Below are 21587 nucleotides of genomic sequence, written 5' to 3' on the forward strand. Positions count from 1 at the left end.
ACGAGTTAGGCCTCAGCTAGAGTACTGCGAGCAGTTCTGGTCACCACATCACAGGAAAGATGTGATTGCACTAGAGAGGGTACAGAGGAGATTTACGTGGATGTTAGCTATGAGGAAAGACTGGATAGGCTGGGTCTGTTTTCCTTGGAACAGAGGAGGCTGAGGGGAGACCTTATTGAGGTATATAAAATTATGAGGGGCATAGATAAAGTGGATAGAAAGGAACTATTTCCCTTAGCAGAGGGGTCAAAAACCAGGGGGCACAGATTTAAAGTAATTGGTGGAAGGTTTAGAGGGGAAATTTCTTCGCCCAGTGGGTTGTGGCGGTCTGGAACTCGCTGCCAGAAAGGGTGGTAGAGGCAGGAACCCTAACCACATTTAAAAAGTACTTGGATGTGCACTTGGGATGCTCTAACCTGCTGGGCTATGGACCAAGAGCTGGGAAGTGGGATTAGGCTGGATAGCTCTTTGTTGGCGGACACGATGGGCCGAAATGGCCTCCTTCTGTGTTGTAACTTTCTATCGTTCTATGAAATAGATACGAAGTACTCTTGGATGTTCAAAGACATTATGAGATCCTATATAAATACAAGCTCTTCTTTTCTGGAGTAATCTTTATATGTATTTGAATAGGTATGTGAATCTCTGGCTTCCTCAACTTCACTGCAATACTAGTGGACAGAGTAAATGTAGCTTTGCACTTGCATTGCTGTGACTCATTGCAGTACAAAGGTGACCTAAATATTGCCAACAAAAGCTCACCTAAAACTCCAAAGTTTTCAGACTATTTCAATGAAAGCCCTTAAGCAGTAAGAAGAACAATTCTACCAATCTGTGCAATAACCTACGAAGCAATTATATATAAACACTCTCCTCACGCCACACCCATTTGCCCTGCAGTGTCAGCTTCAGTATTCCGTGCATGTCTAAGTGGTCAGCATCGCTGTGTCAAATGAACTTCTGACAATAAAACATGGTCAAAGGCAGTGTCACTAACTTTTAGTCTCCAATGCAATTTACTAGTCAGTTGGTTTCTGTATTTCCCATATTCTGGGTTGCAGGAGTATTTGCTGCCCAAGATTATAATCCAGTTATGGTACAACAGTAAAAGCAGGATTAGCCCTATCTTTGAACTCACAACAGCACATTCAACTACAACAGATGACATCTCAAAAGTTGTAATAGTTGCACTAGGACTTTACTATAAGAAACTATTTTGTGACTGGAGTGGTCTAGAGAGCCCCAATGTACTGTTCACAGTGGCAGGAAACCAACATTTTAAGTAATTTTTGGCATGTCTGACACACATAGAAAACACATCCAAATAAAATAAATGCTTGATGTGGAGTACGCACTATTTCCCCATATAGAAATAGCCTACATGTCAGAGTCCAATTCAGGTCCAGATTAGCTGAGAGCTAAGGCTTAGGGAGTCCCAAGTGAGTACAAGGACGCTGCTAGACTTTAACCAGCTAAATCAATAGAGCGCATTAGTGCAAAGTACTGTAAGCTTCCTGCCACATGTCCAGCTGGGACCATCCTACCCCTTAGGACACTGGCCTGCAAGTGGGAGGAATCCTGGCTCTCCACTGACAGGTCCACCCTGGCAGATTCAATACTGAGCTTACTTATATGTTTAACTGTCATCATAAATAAATTATCTTTAATTATTTGAATCTTATATCCAGAAACAGAGAAATGCTTAGTCAGTTATAGAGTGACATAACTATAAATTTGCAAGAAATTGTACACATTTTCTTTAAAACTAGACATATAGCTTCAGTTTTATAAAACATAATAATAGATTGATGGTAAGTTTTTGCAGCAGCAGCATTTATGCGGTTATGTTTTATCCCATTATCAACAAGCTTCCCCCAATTCAGAACACTCTTCCAGCCAGTTGTGACCACACATTCCAGACACAAGACAACATCTTATTTTGCCAAGATAACTTGTCAGCACAGTTGCTTTTCTGGCAGTGACATTTCCAAATAGGGAGAAGTTGGGCATAATTAATCTTCCATTGACGTTTCAAGTTTTGCTCGCCAATCTAGCATTTCTAGATTGCATTTACAGTCATGAGAAATAGAAGTTAGAACTTGTTTAATTATTGTTGCTGTGTTTATAAAACCATAAATTGAAAGTCATTATCTTTGGTTTCACCCAATTTGGAGATGGCAGAGATACAGGTAAGAAATAAGATTTTATATATTAGAAGCCAAGTAAAAAAAAGGATGAAAATCTCACAAAAGGGAAGGGGTGCTTTAAATAAGTATTTACAGATGCTTTGAGGGGCTATAATTTTTGAAGATATTTCTCAACATACTTTCCAGGCATAATTCCAAAACCCATAAAGGTCTATGTGTAATTTTTAGTTTGGCAGCTACAATATACAGTACTAGCTGGGGAGCCCCGCGTTGCGAGGGCAATTTTGGGGCGCTTGGTCTCCCTGCCCCTGTGTGTCCCCCCTCTCCCGGTCATGTCCTCTCCCTGTCCTATCCCTCCCTCCCCTCCCCTCCCCTGTCTCCCTCCCTCCCCTCCCCACCCCCACACCTACCCTCCCCCACCCCCTCCCCTACTCCCCTCTGTCCCTCTCTCCGGCCCCTCCCCCTGCCTAGCGCCTGAGGTCCGGTGAAAATCTGAAACTGATATGTTCTGAAACTTTCTGAAATATTGTTAAACTGCAATTGGTTTAAAAAAAATTGCAAGAAGGAGGTAAAGAAGTTGCTCAAAACTGACTCATCGGTCCTCCTACATTTTGAAGTTGAATTTCGTCTTCCATTCACATTCTCTTATGCCATGTTCCATTTCCGATCATACTCTCCAGATTCTGCCACTGTACAATCACCTGTATTTACCTCCAAAAAGTTCATTCAATCATGAATGAGTCCTTGCCATCTACAGCCCCATTGTAAGTGCCATCTTGACCCAGTGGTCAAGATGGTTGTGGGTTCAGGCCCCACTTAAGATACTCAGTACAAAATCAAGGCTAATGCCTCTGTGCAGTAATGAGAGGCTGCTGCAGTGTCTTTTTGAATGAGACCTCAAACCAAGGCCATGTCTGCCTGTTCAGGTGGACATAAAAGATTCCATGGCATTATTTAAAAAATAGGAGAGTTTCCCCAGTGTCTTGGTCAACATTTATCTCAAACACCACGACCAAAAACAGATTAATTGGTCATTTCTCTCATTGCTATTAATGGAACCTAGCTATGCGCAAATTGGTTGCCACATTTGCCCAAATGACAACAGTGACTACACAATTCATTGGCTGTGAAGTGCTTTGGGATATCCCGAGGTTATGAAAGACACTATATACAGGAAACTCTCGATTTACCGGCACCCAAACAACCGGAAATCTCGGTTAACCGGCAAAATTCAGGAGTAGGTTCAGTTAAGTTTTTCTTCATATTAGTGGCCGTTTCTTGATTCTTGACTGTGTAATCGGGGGTTTCTGCACTTCTTGCTAAGCAACAGGGACGCTTGGTCTGTGGCCGGGCTTCTTGCACCTGTTGCTAAGCAACAGGGAAGCCTGGATTTGTGGCTGTGTACAGAGCTCTCGTACCTTTTGTGGTAAACCACTGTTATTGTTGTTCACCGTTGTTGTTGCACACTGTTATATCTATGCATGCCTCTGCTGGCTCCGCCCCTGGCTCCACCCACAGGCCCAGGTATAAAGGTGACTGCTCTGCAGCCCCCTGCCTTCTTGGAAACCAGTCAACCACGAGAGGCATGCTCTGATCTTTGTTAATAAAAGCCTTTTAGTTACTCTCCTAACTCTCCGTCTTTTATGAGTAATTGATAGCGCATCAATTTTATTAACAAAAACAAAATGTCGGCACCAAACGCTGAGCAGCAGGAGCTGCAGCAAAGGACGGCACCAAACGCTGAGCAGCAGGCGCTGCTGCATGCCCTCAGACCAACATGCCTGGACCTAGACCCTCAAGAGGCGGGTTCGTCTACCAAGTTCGCACAATGGCTGCGTTGCTTCGAAGCTTACCTGGAAGCCTCAGCCGTGACACTAGATGGAAACAAACTAAAAATCCTGGCCTCCAAAGTGGGCCACCAAGTCTACATACTCATCCAGGACGCGACTACCTAAGCGACGGCTATCGATCTGCTAAAAGGACAATACACACGCCCGGTAAATACGGTTTATGCCAGACACCTCCTGAGATCCCGCAAACAGCAGTCCGGGGAATCGGTGGAGGCATTCCTACGGCCACTACAGATACTCGGCCGAGCCTGCGATTGTAAAGAGGTATCGGCCGCGACACACACGGAGGGACTTATCCGAGATGCTTTCGTTGCGGGCCTCAAATCCGACTACTCCCGGCAGAGACTGTTGGAGAAGGGCGAAATCGACCTGAAGAAGGCAGTGTCCCTCGCGCTCTCGCTAGACGCGGCCCACCGGAATATGGACGCATTCTCCCCTAACCGCTCCGCACCGTGGATGCCGCAACCTTGGGTCATGGGACCGCCACCCCCGGCACCAACTGCTGCAGCGATGTCCAAGGGCCCGAAATGTTACTTTTGTGGCCAGGCAAAACACCCCAGAGCACGCTGCCCGGCGAAAAACGCTACCTGCTCTGGCTGCGGGAAGAAAGGACACTACATCAGCGCCTGCAAAGGTAAAACCGCTAACGCCAGCAGCGCCGCGTGTGAACCGTGGGGGCAGCCATCTTGTCCGCCATCTTGGACACCTCCAGCCGCGTGGGGATCGGGATCATGGGCGCAGCCATCTTGTCCGCCATCTTGGACGCCTCCAACTCCAATCGTGGGTGACCCGGACTCAACCACCGCCTCGTCTGACGACCACAGCGACTCGCTCGACCATACGCTGGCCTCCGCGACGCTGGACCAATCTCTCCCTCACCAACTGTCCAGGTCCATGATGGACATTACGGTAAACGGCCGCGCCACTACCTGTCTTTTTGACAGCGGGAGCACGGAGAGCTTTATCCACCCCGACACGGTGCGCAGTTACTCTCTCCCGGTCCTGCCAACGCGCCATCGGATCTCTATGGCTTCCAAATCCCATTCAGCAGACGTCGGTGGCTACTGTGTAGTGACCCTTTCAGTGAGGTGCACAGAATACAAAAATTTTAAACTTCTTGTCCTGCCCCATCTCTGCGCTGCCGTTCTACTGGGGTTGGATTTTCAGTGCCACCTTAAAAGTGTCACATTAGCGTACGGCGGACCCCTCCCCCCACTCACAGTCTGCAGCCAGCAACTTTTAAATCGCCCGCCACGCACCATTTGCAGCCTCTCCACGCTTAAAGTCTCCCCCCCCCTCCTTGTTCGCTAACCTCACCCGCGACTGTAAGCCCATCGCTACCAAAAGCAGGCAGTACAATGCCGGGGATAGGAGCTTCATTAAATCCGAAGTAGCAAGACTCCTGAAGGAAGGGATTATTGAGGGTAGCACTAGTCCATGGCGAGCACAAGTGGTGGTAGTGAAGACTGGCGAAAAACAGTGCCTAGTTATTGACTACAGCCAGACGATCAATCGCTACACCCAGTTAGATGCATACCCACTCCCCCGCATATCTGACATGGTCAATCAGATAGCACAATACCGGGTGTTCTCGACGATTGATCTGAAGTCGGCATACCACCAGCTCCCCATCAGGGCTGAGGACCGCCAGTACACAGCTTTTGAAGCTGACGGTCGTCTCTACCACTTCCTCCGAGTCCCCTTCGGCGTCACCAACGGGGTTTCGGTCTTCCAAAGGGAGATGGACCGAATGGTTGACCAGAACACGCTGCAGGCCACCTTCCCCTACCTAGACAACGTCACCATCTGCGGCCACGACCAGCAGGACCATGACGTTAACCGAGAGAAATTCCTCCGTACGGCCCAGCGGCTGAATCTAACATACAACAAGGACAAATGTATGTTTCGCACCACGCGCCTCGCCATTCTTGGCTGCGTAGTGGAGAACGGAGTCATCGGCCCCGACCCCGACAGAATGCGCCCCCTTATGGAGCTCCCCCTCCCCCACTGCCAAAAAGCACTGAAGAGATGCCTAGGGTTTTTCTCTCACTATGCTCAGTGGGTGCCCAACTATGCGGACAAAGCCAGACCCCTCATCAAGTCCACCTCCTTCCCCCTGACAGCAGAGGCATGTGCAGCCTTCACTCTCTCAAAAAAAGATATTGCGAAGGCCACAATGCACGCAGTGGATGAGTCCATCCCTTTCCAAGTGGAGAGCGATGCATCCGACTTCGCCCTAGCTGCAACCGTTAACCAGGCGGGGAGACCCGTGGCCTTTTTCTCAAGGACCCTCCAGGGCCCCGAGATTCGACACTCCTCTGTCGAAAAGGAGGCCCAGGCCATTGTGGAAGCGGTGCGACATTGGAGGCATTACCTGGCCGGAAAACGATTTACCCTGCTCACTGACCAGCGTTCAGTAGCTTTTATGTTTAATAATAATCAGAGGGGCAAAATCAAGAACGACAAGATCTTGAGGTGGAGAATTGAACTCTCCACCTACAATTACGATATCTTGTACCGGCCTGGGAAACTCAATGAGCCCCCAGATGCCCTATCACGTGGTACGTGCGCCAACGCGCAGGTTGATAGACTGCAGACCCTCCACAATGACCTCTGCCACCCGGGGGTCACCAGGTTCTTCCATTTCATCAAATCCCGTAACCTGCCCTACTCCATCGAGGAAGTCAGGACCATGACCAGGAACTGCCAAATCTGTGCCGAGTGCAAACCGCATTTCTATAGGCCAGACAGAGCAAGCCTGATCAAGGCCACTCGCCCCTTCGAGCGCCTGAGCGTCGATTTTAAAGGGCCCCTCCCCTCCTCTGACCGCAACGTGCACTTCCTCAACATAATTGATGAGTACTCCCGTTTCCCGTTTGCCATCCCGTGCCCAGACATGACCAGTACCACGGTCATTAAATGTCTGAATGACCTTTTCGCCTTGTTCGGCTTCCCTAGCTATATCCATAGCGACCGGGGCTAATCCTTTATGAGCGACGAACTCCGTCAGTACCTGCTCACGAGAGGTATTGCTACAAGCAGAACCACCAGCTACAACCCCCGGGGGAACGGCCAGGTGGAAAGAGAGAACGCAACGGTTTGGAAGGCCGTCCTCTTAAACTTAAAATCTAAGGGCCTTCCGACCTCTCGCTGGCAGGAGGTCCTCCCTGCGGCGCTCCACTCCATTCGGTCACTGCTTTGTACGGCCACCAATGCCACCCCCCACGAAAAAATGTTCACTTTCCCCAGGAAGTCCACATCGGGGACCTCGCTACCGACATGGCTGACGTCCCCAGGACCCGTCCTACTGCGGAAGCACGTGAGGTCCCATAAAACGGACCCCCTGGTCGAGAGGGTGAGCCTCCTCCACGCCAACCCCCAGTATGCTTACGTGGCATACCCGGACGGGTGGGAGGACACAGTCTCCATACGAGACCTCGCACCTTCGGGTGCCCCTGAAACACTACCATTGCCATCCACCACTACCCACAACCCAACCCCTGTAGACGGCATGCCGCAGCCCCAGGACCCGTCATTGACCACCCAACCACTCAATGAGACGCCAGATTCAACGTTGGATGCTGCACCATCACCGCCGCCACCACGACGATCAGGACGGCATACAAGGCCACCTGATAGACTTACTTACACGAACCTTTAGTACACTTCACCCCGCCGGACTCAATTTTAAACAAGGGGTGAATGTGGTAAACCACTGTTATTGTTGTTCACCGTCGTTATTGTTGTTGTTGCACACTGTTGTATCTATGCATGCCTCAGCATGCCTCTGCTGGCTCCGCCCCTGGCTCCACCCACAGGCCCAGGTATAAAGGTGACTGCTCTGCAGCCCCCTGCCTTCTTGGAAACCAGTCAACCACGAGAGGCATGCTCTGTTCTTTGTTAATAAAAGCCTTTTAGTTACTCTCCTAACTCTCCGTCTTTTATGAGTAATTGATAGCGCATCACCTTTTAACTATAACTCTCTGTTATCCGGACTTTCTGATAAACCGGCACCACGCCGGTCCCGTCGGTGCCGGATAAAAAAGAGTTTCCTGTAAATGCAAGATCTTTATTTCATTCTGATAGATAGAACTTACATTTATGTCATGCCTTTCAGGATTTGAGAACGTCCCAAAGCACTTCACAGCCAATGAAGTATTTTTTTTTAAATGTAGGGAAACACAGCTGCTGATTTGTGCACAGCAAGGCCCCACAAATACCCATGACATAAATGACTAGCTAATCTGTTTTAGAGGTGTTGGTTGAGGGAGGAATGTTGGTTAGGGCACCTGGAGAATGCCCCTGCTCTTTATGTCCATCTGAGAGAGCAGATGGGGCCTTGGTTTAAAATCTCATCTGAAAGATGGCACTTCTGATAATGCAGTAGTCTCTCAGCACTGTACGGAAGTGTCAGCCTAGATTATGTGTTCAAGTCTCGAGAGTGGATCTTGAATCCACGATCTTCTGACTCATAAGTGAGAGTACTGCCACTGAGCCAAGGCTGACAGCTAAATTCTGGCATGAACACAACTCTTAGTGAGCAACTCCTTCCCCTTTAAAGAAGCCTCTCTTCCGGGCTATACCTTTCACCACCTGGTAAAGCCATGGCAGTGGCACTTGTCCTCATTTCCAAGTCACACCTTGGCCTACTCATCCGAGACCTTCCCGTCTTTGAGCACCTTATTCTTTTCCATTCTTCACACCTTTCATTTAAAAAGCTGTTTACCACCCTCGGAGTTGACTTCCTCCCTGAGATGCCCCCTCTTCTCCTGGCCTCTGCACTGGGTGGTCACTCATACTCGGTAATTTCAATTTTCACCTCAACTGCATACCCACTTTTCCTGAAAACGCACTACCTTCCAATCCTCCCCTAATCTCACCTTCAATATAAACTCCCCCAACCCTGGCCACCTGCAACCTCCCTTTTTGTGTGGCCTCTCAACAACAACAACCACCACCACCTTTTATATATTACCTTTAATGTAGAAAAACATTGCAAGGTGCAAATGTAGGTCAGCAGACCCACAGTCTCAATTTCTGACTACGATACCTCTGACCCCTTCCTTGTCTCCCTTACCACCCATAATCTATCTCCTACAATTCACCCATGGAAAAAGCTCTTCCCAGGACCTTTACAACCTCACTCTCAAATCTCCCAGCTCTGCCCTTCCACGTTGATGTGCTGGACTGCAGTCTTGCGTCTATCTTCGATGTTCTTATTACCAGCAAAACGATCAAAGTCACCTACCCTTGCTGTTTCCCTTGGTATAGCCATCACCTATGCTCCTTCGAGTCTGAAGGGCATAAATTTGAGCATACCAGTCGACAACTGCCCAAACCATCCAATATGGTTTGCTCTTCTCAGCTAAAACTACCCAATACTCCAGATCATCCTGGAGGGTAGAGATAACCCCCAATCTCCTTTTTCTATGACAATTTTATTAAAGCCTTCTTCCTGTCATTTTTACCCTCACCTCAAAAGCAAGTACAAGGAGCTCATGCATCTCTGTCATGAAAAGCCTTTCTTTTGCCACTCTAGCCTGGAACCCTCATCTCTCTGCAGTTTCTCCCCCATCTCCATCCGCTGCGATACCCACCTCTTGCTTTTTTGATCCTCTTTTCACTTAACCCCTGATCACCCACTTTCCCCTCCTGACTGTACTCAGGCACTACTCCACATGTATGCCAATGACACTCAGCTCTTTCTCTCCACTGCATGTCTGACTGCTTTGTGCTGTCAGACTGATTATCTGACATCCAATCTTGGATGAATCACACGCCAGTTCTTTGTTGGGAAGGCCGAAGCTATCGTCTTCAGTCCCTGCCACAAACTCCACTCTGTTGCCACTGATTCCATTCTCCTCCCCAGCCACATCTCAGGCTCAACTAAAACTTGCAACCTCGTTCAACCCTAAGCTTAGCTTCAGACTCCACATCCTTTCCATCACAAAGAACACTTATTCCACAATTACATCCACCTCCTCAACATTGCCCTCCTTCACCTCGACATCAACTGAAATCCTGAAATTCCCTCCCTAAAATTCTCCACCTCCCTTTTATCCTTTGAAAAACCTTCTCAAAACCCATTTCTCTAACCAAGCTCTTGGCAGCCCCTCCCAACCTCTCCCCTTCTGGTTCAATGTCTGTTTTAGTGACTTACAGCTGTCTGTGAGCACCTTGGAATTTTCTTTCAAAGGCATTTTATAAAGGCAAGCTGTTGTTGTTGACGATGCTGGGTGATTTAGGTGACCGGTTCCTAGGTCTGGAATTTCTAAGAAGCAAATCTGAGTTACCATCTAATTTTGTGTTTCTAGTTCCAGGGACGTGCTTAACCTCTGCTAAGCAATGCTTCCTAACCACGAACAGCACAGCTGAGATCAGGAACAAGCTGTGTGGGAATATGTGGTAACGAATCTGCAGCTGTGACATCGTGAATTGGAGAACACACTGTACCACCCAATTCTAATCTTGGCTTTTGGCAAGAAATCATGCAGTTCTGCTGGTGACTGAAGTCTTAACTATTCACTTAATTGAAACCATTAGAATCTTCAAACACATTACCACCACAATTAAAAAAAAGATTTGAATGTTAATATGATTGGAGATTTTTCTTTTTAAAGCAGTTAACTTTTTGGGGTGAAATTACAACAGAATTGAAGTAACTGATTAAGTAAAAACAGTTCTTCTACTTAAGTAGTGGAGCAGGGATCATAATTTATTTTGATCTTAGTTTGAGTAAAAACTCATCTCTTTCATACTGAGTTATAAAAAATGCCCCCTTGTTTTGAAAAACAAAGCATCAAACCTGATAAAAATAAACTGCTGATTTGAACCTTCTGTCGGTTTTAGCTGGAAATCAAAAGTCAGTGCATACATCAACCACCTAATTTAATGGCCCAGAAATTCGGGTCCCAACGCGTGAGTACGGATGGAGTACTCACGCGTGGACCCGATGGAAGTGCCGGTTTCTTGCATGCACTACGCAAGGGGTTCAGAGGTCGAACGCATGCGTGCAGGAGTCTGCGCGTGCGCGTTGAACTTCCTTTTTTTTTATACAGGTTTGCCCGTGCGTGAAGGCCTCTACATTTTACACATTTAAAAACCAGGCGTAAGGACTTCATTTTAAAAGGTCAGTGGTCAATTAATTAAAATTAGAACATTTTTTCCCACAGGTTTATTATTTTTAAATACTTTACAGTAAGGCAATTGTATTTTTATAAAATTATTTTTTTCAAAAATTTAAATTATTGTTTAAAATAGTTATTTAATGTTATTTATAGTTGATTTAAATAGTGTGATTTTTTTTCAAATTTATTTTAAGGTTAAGTACTGTTTTGGGCGCCCGGAGTTTTCATGAGTTCTTTCTGTCAAACTCATGAATGGACTTTTCCCTCCTCCGATTGGTTGCCCAGTGCTCACGTGATCCCAGCCGACGCATCGCACTAACTACGCCGCTGGATCACCCAAGCACAGCGCGCCGGGAGCTGGACCGGGCCACAGACAGGAAATCCACGCAGGCCCAGGCCTCAACTGCCGGCGCGCTAGGTAAGTGTAGGTCGGGGGCTTGCACCGTGGGAAGCTCCCGACCCGAATTTCTGGGCCAATATCTTCTGGCACATGAACTAATGAAGGGTAGCCTGCTATACAAGCCCTGGAGAATGCATTCAGTTTAGGTCACCCTGTCCCTGACTGAATGTGATCCCTCTCTGTGCTGACAACATAGAATCATACAACCAAGGAGGCAGCCATTCGGCTCACTGTGCCTGTGCCGGCTCTCTGAAAGACAACTAATTATTCCCACTCTCCTGCTCTTTCCCCACAGCCGTGCAAATATTTCCTTTTTAGGCACATATCCAATTCTGTTTTGAAAGTTACAATTGAATCTGCTTCCACCACCTTTTCAGACAGTGCATTCCAGATCATAACTTGCTGAGTAAAAGAAATTCTGCTTACCAACCGCCCTGCCAGTGGAAATAGTTCCTCCCTATCTACTCTATCAAACCCACTCAGATTTTTGAGCACCTCTATAAAATCTCCCCGTAACCTTCTCTGCTCTATGGAGAATAATTCCACCTTCTCTAGTCTCTCCACATAATTGAATTTCCTCATCCCTGGTACCATTCTGGTAAATCTCCTCTGCACCCTCTCCAAGGTCTTGACATCCTTTCTGAAGTGTGGTGCCCAGAATTGGACACAATAGTCTCGCTGAGATTTAACCAAATGATTTATAAAATGAGGCTTTATGACAATAAAGAATGAGGTGGTATAAATTTGTCTTGACCTCACCTCCCAACAAAGCTGTCGCTCTTTGGGTAAATCCCACAATAAATAATTCATCATCACCTAATTAAATATAGTACAATAATACAGAAGTTGGTGTCTGGCACTGTTGGCAATACCAAGGTGATTTGAGAACAGAAGTAGATCCAAGAGTCAGTTTTACATGAGCTTGTGAAACTTAATTGGATCAGGGATTTATCTAGGCATGCACACCCGACTGTTAAAATAACTTAATACCTGTTCCAATTACAGCGGGTTATTACAGAAACATAAGCATTAACTTCACAAATAAAAAGGGTCAAAATGCAAAAGTGCACAATTTTTTTTAGTTACATTTTGTATAATCTTTTGTGGCTAGCTGTCCCCCAGTTCTATTTAGCTGCCAGGCCTTTATGTCAATTCAGCCGAGAATGGTCGTGTAGCCTGCTCCAAGACCACACCCACTCAGAGCCAAACACCAACACCAATCTTCTTAATAATCTGTTATTTGTATTGATTAATTTCTTTTGGTTCTCTTTCCTAATGTTATGATCGAATCAAAAATTTACAGTACAAGGGGAGGCCTTTTGGCCCATTGTACCAGTGCCAGAACGGTGCTGTGAGTGCGGGTTTGGAGGTGGGTCCGCTGTCAAAATGGCAGTGATTGACAGTGGGGCGGAAATACGCTCTGAACCCACCTCCTTGTTAATTTCCCAAGTGCTGGCTCTGCCTGCGGTTTGTAGGCCCGGCACTAAGCAGTGGGTCAGGCAATTGAGATACTTAAGAAGCTGCTTAACGGTATTTAAGCAGCATTTGACTAGGTCCGAATGATTTTTCCATGTTTTTTACGAGGTTCCCGGCACTCGGGGGATCACGTCAGGTAATTGTGTGTCGGGTTCTCAATGACGCTCCATTGCTGTGAATAGGTGACAGCTGTAAAGTGGTATAAAAGCTACCATTTCACAGCTGTTCAATTTCCAATCTTAGAAGCTGGAGCCTTCAGGATTTGGAATACACTTTTCAGCTTTATGGAGGTTTGAATTGTTTGGAGCAAGCTCTCTATCCAGTGTCACCTCCTTGGGACAACCTCTCTCACCATTGACAGATCACTTCGGTCATCTCAACTTCAGCTGCCATCTATTCCATCAACATCAGTGCCCTTGAAGAAATCTCACCTTGGTCCTCAGAATCCTACCACGATCAACCCTAACACCAACATCACCAGGCACACCAGCAGCACCAACCTGCTCCGCAATCACCTGATGCTGAACAGGACAGAGGGCATCAGCACCCGAGAACATTGCTGCCCGGGAGGCCAGATTTACTTCACTTGACGCTGTACCCTGGCTGCCACATAATACGCCAGGTTGGCACCACCCCACATCAACACCATAAAGCATCCCTACAATGCCAACACCATGGGGGGGGCGGGGGGGAGGGTACCGTTATGTCTCACATTCACTGCAACTCACTCAGCCACTTTCAAAGATGCATACAGATCTGTCCAAGAAGGAAAAGTGTTGAAAATAAAGATTTCAATATTTGACAACACATTAACAGAAAGTTTACATGAACATTGGCGATAACATCCAACTGCCTACCCTTGTTAGTTGGTTTGATTGGACAAGGATGAGGGCGAGTGTGAGGGGTGGCTAATGAGATGGGGAAACGATAATGTCGATAGAGAGGGATGGGTGGAGGTGCAAGGTAAATTGGTGTGAGTAAGGATGTGCAGGAGTAGGGTAGGGAAGGCAGAGTGATGGGGATGTGATGAGTGGCACAGCAGGATGAGGCTTAGTGTGGCTTTGCAGTAACGTTTTGTGATCTACTGAGATCATTGAAATGTTTGCGCCACTGCAGCCTGCTCCTCCTGATGACATCCCTGCTTGTGTCCTCCTGTGCAATGTGCAACCAGGCTGCGTTGATGTCCTGGAGAGGTCTCTTCCGCCCATGGGAAGGGAATAGAACCTCCCTGCGTGCTGTGACTCCCTCCATAAGCATATGGAGTGTGTCATGGGAGAAGCCATGCACCTTTGTGCTGCAGAACACTGACAGCACAACTGTCAAAATGAATGTGGATATGGCCCCTTTAAGGAAGCCGGCTGACCCGCTTCCTTTAAATTGGCTGGGAACCTCGCAGGGCGGCCTTAACAAGCCTAATCAGGGCAAAATCATGTCAGAGGCCCAGATCAACACAGCTGCGGGGTCGGGACTCGCCTTGGTTGGTAAAATCCAGCCCATAGAGACAGATAGGAGTGAGCATTTTTTTTGTTTTAACTATCAAGGGTGGACTTGTGTAAGTGAGTCAAGGATGAAGGTGGGCGTACAAAATATTGAAAAATGTTTTTTTCCTTGAGGTTCAGATTTTGCTCCAACAAAATAAAATGTGCCCACTTCTGACTTCACGCTTAAATCAGCAAGTAAACCAGATTGCTGTACATGAGAAACATATTCCTCTAAAAAACAAGAACAAACTAGCCAATAATCAAACACCATGAATGAATAGCGAGGTAAAGGTAAAATTGAAACTAAACAAAAAAGTATATAGACAATAAAGGAGGATGACAAAAGGGAATACGGTATGAAGAGGTTTGGAAAGAAGTCAAAAAAAACAATTTGGAAAGTAAAAAGGAACTATGAAATTAAATTATCGAGAAATATAAAAAGAAATAAAGTATTTTACAAATGCATGAACAAAACAAAATTCAGGATAGGGACAGGACCACTAAGGGATACACAAGATAAACTCACAGGTAAAGACAGCGAAATGGCAGAAATATTGAACAGTTACTTTGCCTCAGTATTACCAGGGAGACTAACAATGTGGGTATGACATTAGAAGAGGAGATCAAAAAGATATAAAGACATTTAAAGTAGAAAGGGGGGGCCGGATGATTGATAAACTAATCAAGGGCAGCAGGTGAATGGGAGCACCACCACTTCCAAGTCACACACCATCCTGACTTAGAAGTGTATCGCTGATCCTTCATCGTCGCTGGGTCAAAATCCTGGAACTCTCTACCTAACAGCACTGTGGGAGTACCTTCAGCACGCAGACTGCAGCGGTTCAATAAGGTGGCTCACTACAGGTACAACACCGGTAATCCGGCACCCTCGGGACCAGGCCGGTGCCGGACCACTGAAAATTCTGAACCACTGAAGGTGTCGAAAGTCACCACAAACACTTCCACCACCTGCTCCTCCTCTTCCTGCTGCTGCCCTCCCTATGCCGCCGCCGACCCCACCGCCCACAGGCTGCTAGGGCTCCATCGCTCCGCCGAGCCGTCGGTGATGCTGCGCGGTCCAGGCGCTGATCCTGACCCGGCGGCGGTCCTGGGACCCGAGCCGGACCCATCCCAGGGAGGGAATGTGACAGCAGGACCTTCCTCGTGCCGGACCACTGAAGGTGCCGGACCGTCGGGTGCCGGATTACCGGTGTTGTACCTGTACCACCTTCTCAAGGGCAATTAGGGATGGGCAATAAATGCTGGCCTTGCCAGCGATGCCCACATCCCATAAACTAATAAAGAAAAACTTAAAACCTCTGGTACGATGGATTGCATCCGTGCATATTAAAAGGAGTTCGGGAAGAGATAGCAGAGACAATATTACATATAAATAAAAATTGAAAGGGAACAGTGTCAGAGGACTGGCAAACAGCTAATGTTATTCCTATATTTAAAAAGGGGGATAAATCAAGTCCAGGGAACTATAGAATGGTTAGTTTACCGTCAGCGATAGGAAAGATAATGGAATTTTTACTCAAAGGTAAAATAGAAAAACATCTAGAAACCAAAAATATAATAAAGAGTAGTCACCACGGATTTCAAATGGGAAGGTCATGTTCGACTAACCTTGCTGAATTCTTTGAAGAAGTAACAGCAAGACTAGGCAAGGGTAATGCAGTAGCTGTAATATATTTGTATTTTCAAAAGGTCTTCGATAAGGTACCCTGTAATAGTCTCATGACTGAGGTTAGAGCATGTGGAGTCAGGAGACAGGTAGCAGAATGGATAGCAAGCTGGCTACAGAACAAAAAAAGAGTAGGGGTTAATGGTAGCTACTCAGGCTGGCAAAAGGTGGGAAGTGGTGTTCCACAGGGATCGGTGCTGGGACCGCTGTTCACAATTTACACGAACAATTTGCACTTGGGAATTGGAAGTACAATTTCGAAATTTGCGGACAACACCAAAATTGGGGGGTATAGTTAACACAAATGAAGAATGCGGCAAAATACAAGAGGACTTTAATAATCTTGCAGAATGTGCGTGTAATTGACAAATTAATTTTAATATGAGTGTGAGGTGGTGCATTTTGGTAGGAAGAATAAGGAGGCTACATTCGACTTGGAAAATAAGAGTGTAAATGGGGTAGAGGAGCAAACGGATCTAGGGGTACAGGTATGCAAATCACTAGAAGTAGCACTGTAGATTAATAAGACCGTAAAAAGAGCACACCAATCACTGGGGTTCTTTTCTAGAGGGATAGAATTGAAAAGCAGAGAAGTTACGTTAAACTTGTATAGAACCTTGGTTAGACCACACTTGGAATACTGTGCACAGTTCTGGGCTCCATATTATGAAAAGGATATAGAGGCATTGGAGAAGGTGCAGAAAAAAGATTCACAAGGATGATACCAGAACAGAGAGGATATACTTATCGGGAAAGGCTGAACAGGCTGGGGCTCTTTTCTCTAGAAAAAAGGCCGAGGGGTGACCTGATAGAGGTCTTTAAGATAATGAAAGAGTTTGATAGGGTAGATGTAGAGAAAATGATTCCACTTGTGAGGGTGTTCTAAACTAGGGGGTCATAAATATAAGATAGTCACTAATAAAGCCAATAGAGAATTCAGGAGAAACTTCTTTATCCAAAGAGTGGAATGTACTACGACAAGGAGTAGTTGAGGCAAATGATGCATTTAAGCAGAAGCACATGAGGGAGAAAGGAATAGAGGATATGCTGATAGGGTTAGCTAAAGAAGGGTGGGAGGAGGCTCGTGTGGAGCATAAACAAGTTGGGCCGAATGGCCTGTTTCTACGTGGTAGACTCTATGCAAGTATGTAAAATGGGTGTGGAACTCTGTGGGTTAAGGCATGAAATGAACATTCAGTCTTTATTTAGCACAATGCTATGTCATTTCAGTAGCTTGAATCATTCTTGGACAACTCTCCTGCCAATTTCAGAATGTTTGTGCTTTTGTTTGCCAAAATAAAGTCCTTCAACTGCCTTTGGGTATGAAAGATTTGAAAATACAGTTCACTGAACGTTTATTACAGTGCATGGGAAATATGGCAAAGTTAGACATCATCGCCAATGACAGGGCAAAGGGGTAATCTTGGTGTACCTGTTTTCAGAGACTATTTGAATGAATTGCAAAAAAACACTTTTCCTTCGTTGTAACAGCATCGTACTGTTTTACTCCAAAGGGACTGCACTAATGGTTGAATAAACACGAGAATCACTTTGTTCAGCACAATCTTCCCTGGAAACTTTCATGGTTTTCACAGTTTCCTCAAAAGGAAGTGGTAGAAGCACTGCAACGTACAAAAATGTCTTCAAAAATATAAAAAGCAAGTGCTTTGAATGCCTACATTTTGAAGGCACGTTGCAAGCTATTCACTTCCTGCCTATATCTGCATCATGTAACTTTTCTTGGCAAGCTGCACTTCTGTTAAATTCTGTCACACCTAATTTTAGGGCGAGCAAAACAATCCCAAGCCTGAGCACAACAGACTAAGAAAGAACTTGTATTTATATAGTGCCTTCCACAACCTCCCAAAGCGTTTTACAGCCGATGAAGTACTTTTGAAGTGTAGTCACTCTTGTAATGTAGGAAACGCAGCAGCCAATTTGCGCACAGCAAGCTCCCACAAACAGCAATGTGATAATGACCAGATAATCTGTTTTAATGATGTTGGTGGAGGGATAAATATTGGCCAGGAGACCGGAGAGCACCTCAGCTTTTTTAGAATAATAGGAAGGTTGAAGCCATCTTATTTGGCTTCCAGAAACAAAACACCAATACCGTTGCCTGACTCGATTCTCCTCCCTGGCTGCTGACTCAGGCAAACCAAATAGTGTGCAACTCTCATGTCCAGTTCAACTGGAGTTGAGCTTCAAACCTCACAACTTACCCATTACCAAGCTTGCTTACTACCAATTTTCACAACAACATCCAGCTGTGCCTTTGTGTCACCTCCACAATTGCTGAAACCCATATCCATGCTTTCATTACTACAGACTTCAATTCTTTAGTGTCGTTCTTGCTGATTTCCCAAGCTCCACTGTACACACACTTGCAACATGACCAAAACAAAACCTCTCATATCAGCCCCCACTCGCCCAGCAACCCTCTCCTTCAAAGCACTGAATTCAAAACCTTTATCATCCTTTACTAGTCTCTCCATATCCTTGTCCATACTACATTTGCAATGTCCTCCAGCAATACACACTAGCTTGATCCTTCAGTCCTCTAACTCTGGCATCGTGTGAATCCCCCCCATTCTTCACTCAACTCCACCAGTGCTGGCACAGCTTTCAGTTGTCGTGACTCTATTTTCTGCTATCGGTCACTTCTCCCAACTCTTTTTCTATTGCTTGATGTCCATTTCTCCTCTGTGAAGTATGTCAGAATGTTTATTAGATTAAAGACGTTTTATAAAGAAAATTGCTGTTGTCACGTAGAAAACCATTTCAAAAGGTATATAAAGCATGTACTACAGGTAGACTATCCTTTATCCGAAAACCTCAGGACCAGCCGTGTTTCGGTTTTCGGAAAATTTCGGATGGTATTTTATAAGACTGGGAAATTTGTCGGGGGTGGGTCGGCGGGGGTCAGGGTCGGCGGGGGTCCGCGGGGGGTCGTCGGCGGGGGTCGTGCACCACTCTGGTCATGTCGTGCGCACGACTTACGCTGAACGAAAAAACCTTCGGTTTTTAGAGGGTTTCGGTTTTCGGAAGTTCGGATAAAAGGTAGTCTACCTGTATTACTTAAATCAGATAACCCAATATAAATATTTAGGAAACACAAGAATATCCAAGCTTACAGTAGAAATTAAGCTGGGTAACATTTACACAATGCTTTGAAGTATGACCTTGTAGGAATGTCTAGTTCCTATCCAAAGACTGAGGTCCACTCAGGCGCTTAAACAAAACGAAGTTTAATGGAAACTAACAGGTTTAAACAAGTAACTGCAGGAGAACATCGAGTGTAGGTCTATTCAGTTCGGAGGCTCCACGAGGACTGCTGGCTGGTCCCGTGGTTGACGTCATGACGTTCTTCCTGCCAGTGGGGGATCACGTGATGTACGGCGTGACATCATCGCGTTTACCCGCGCTGTTAAAGTAATCACGCTCTATACAAGTAAACAGTATAAATAAAGGTACAGGCTCAGGCTGTAGCTAACATGTTGTTAAAGGGAATTATATACAAACGGTTTGAGTCCTTTAGTGGCTCCGCCACAACCTAGTGTTATTTTCTCATCAATTGTTTTCCATTACAGCTTTTTCATAAACAACCTGAAGTACAGGTAACTGATTAATCCAGAGGATACACAATAGGCACCTGTTGATTCCGTGCAGCTTCGTGCTAACTTTCCCACATCAATCTATGATATGTAGTTATACAGTATATTGAGCTGAAGACATTGAACAAGGGATTACCAGAAACTTCTCTTCCTGTTCAAGCCATCGCTGATCCTCCTCCATTTCCTGTTGCTGCCTCATTAACCGTTCTTCCATAACATTTGTTGGGAGCATCTGCCCCATTCCACGCATGTCCAAAGTGCCAGAATCCTGAAAATGTAATTCAACCTTTAGATGCCATACCACATCAGTTCCTGGGCAGCGAGCCTACTTATGCAGTACAAAATTACTGAAAATATTGATTGAAGCTTTACAGGACTGGTGCAAAAATGTTGACAACCGTTGCATTTTTGTGCAATCTCCACCCCTTCCTAAATATGTAGGGTAACTGGAGCCAGTATAACTTCAGATCCTACAACAAAAAGATCAGTAACAACCTTTTCTTTTATCTTAACATGATATTTTCAAAATCTAATGCATCACCACATGTAAAACAACAAAAAAAAGTTGCAACTCAGCCTGCACTGTAATAAAAGAATTAACTAACAAAACTACACATTACGTACAGTCTGATAAGTGAATTTAATATTGTAATCCAATCACAGCGCTCTTGAGGTAAGGATATCATCTGAACTCAGATTGTATTACTGCTTTTCAATTCAATTAGAAATATCCAATACTTATTTTGTTTGTAACACATTGTAAAGGATCTCAAATCCCTGGTTCTGTCCAATTCAAGGAGATGATTTGCTGGCATCTGGATTAGAATCGATTTATATTTTTTCAAACATTCCACATCATGACTTGATGGTGGGTCTTCAGAAGCAAACATCAATAACTATTGCAATGTTCGAAGGACAACTACAGTAAGCTATATCAGTATTATTACAATTAAGCTGCACTTCATTGGATACTTTGTTCACACAATTGTATTACCTCCAGGTTTTGTGGCCAAATTGGAATATCCTGAGGCCTATGGTGATTCCAGGAATCATGAGCATCTAATACACTCGCCTGTGCAGAATATATACTTCCAGGCATGGGTGAAATTCCATGTGAACCAGTATATCCAGAAACCTATTAATAAACATAATTGATTGGAATGATCTTCAGTAACTACATCTACAGATTACTTTATCTCTGAAGTGTCATGCCAATGTGGAATTTTAAGCATTGGATTCTAGAGTTATACATGTTTAGTGGGCTGTAATAAAATTACAGTACAATTTTAAGCAAATTGAAGTAGAATATTAAAAAACACACTTGGAACGGCTTACAATTTTACTTTCTGGGCCGGTTATTTCTTCTCCTTAAGGGCTGATGTACAAGGTATGTAGGAATGCTTCCATTATGTTGGTAACACACTACAATACTTTCATTGTGATCAGTGGAAGTATTAGACTTTCTTTTAGGTACCCTTAATAAATAAGGGACAATTAGTGCTGGAAAAACAAGACGCTTTTTTTGGGGCATTTTTTCCAGTTCTGAAACGTTAACTCTGTTTCTCTCTCCACAGATGCTGCCTGACCTGCTGAGTATTTCCAGCATTTTCTGTTTTTATTTCAGTTTTCCAGAATCCGCAGTATTTTGCTTTTGTACGTGTGTGTGTGTGTGTGTGTGTGTGTGTGTGTGTGTGTGTGTGTGTGTGTGTGTCATCTTGACAATATACCATGGCAACCAACACCAACATCAATAGAATGGCTATTACCGCAATAACGCACTCTCAGTCCTTGGCCTCTTAAGTGTT

The 21587-nt window shown here is 45.3% G+C and overlaps 1 protein-coding gene across 17 annotated transcripts in view; it reads right to left on the reverse strand.

Annotated features, from left to right (window-relative positions):
* LOC147114610 (focal adhesion kinase 1) overlaps positions 1–21587 on the reverse strand; it is a 630568-nt gene that overhangs the window by 41542 nt on the left and 567439 nt on the right. For 15 of the 17 annotated variants that reach the window (XM_085992409.1, XM_085992410.1, XM_085992408.1 and 12 more), the window contains 2 exons: positions 20777–20917; positions 19919–20050 (listed from right to left, as the gene is read on the reverse strand). In XM_085992409.1, coding sequence (XP_085848535.1) covers positions 19919–20050; positions 20777–20917 — 273 coding nt within the window. The remainder of the gene's footprint in view (positions 1–19918; positions 20051–20776; positions 20918–21587) is intronic. The other 2 variants (XM_085992416.1, XM_085992424.1) reach the window with 1 other exon arrangement.

Source organism: Somniosus microcephalus, chromosome 7 (genome assembly GCF_052327205.1).
Source record: "Somniosus microcephalus isolate GS21.2 chromosome 7, FLI_Smic_1.0, whole genome shotgun sequence".
In the NCBI taxonomy this organism is placed as follows: domain Eukaryota; kingdom Metazoa; phylum Chordata; class Chondrichthyes; order Squaliformes; family Somniosidae; genus Somniosus; species Somniosus microcephalus.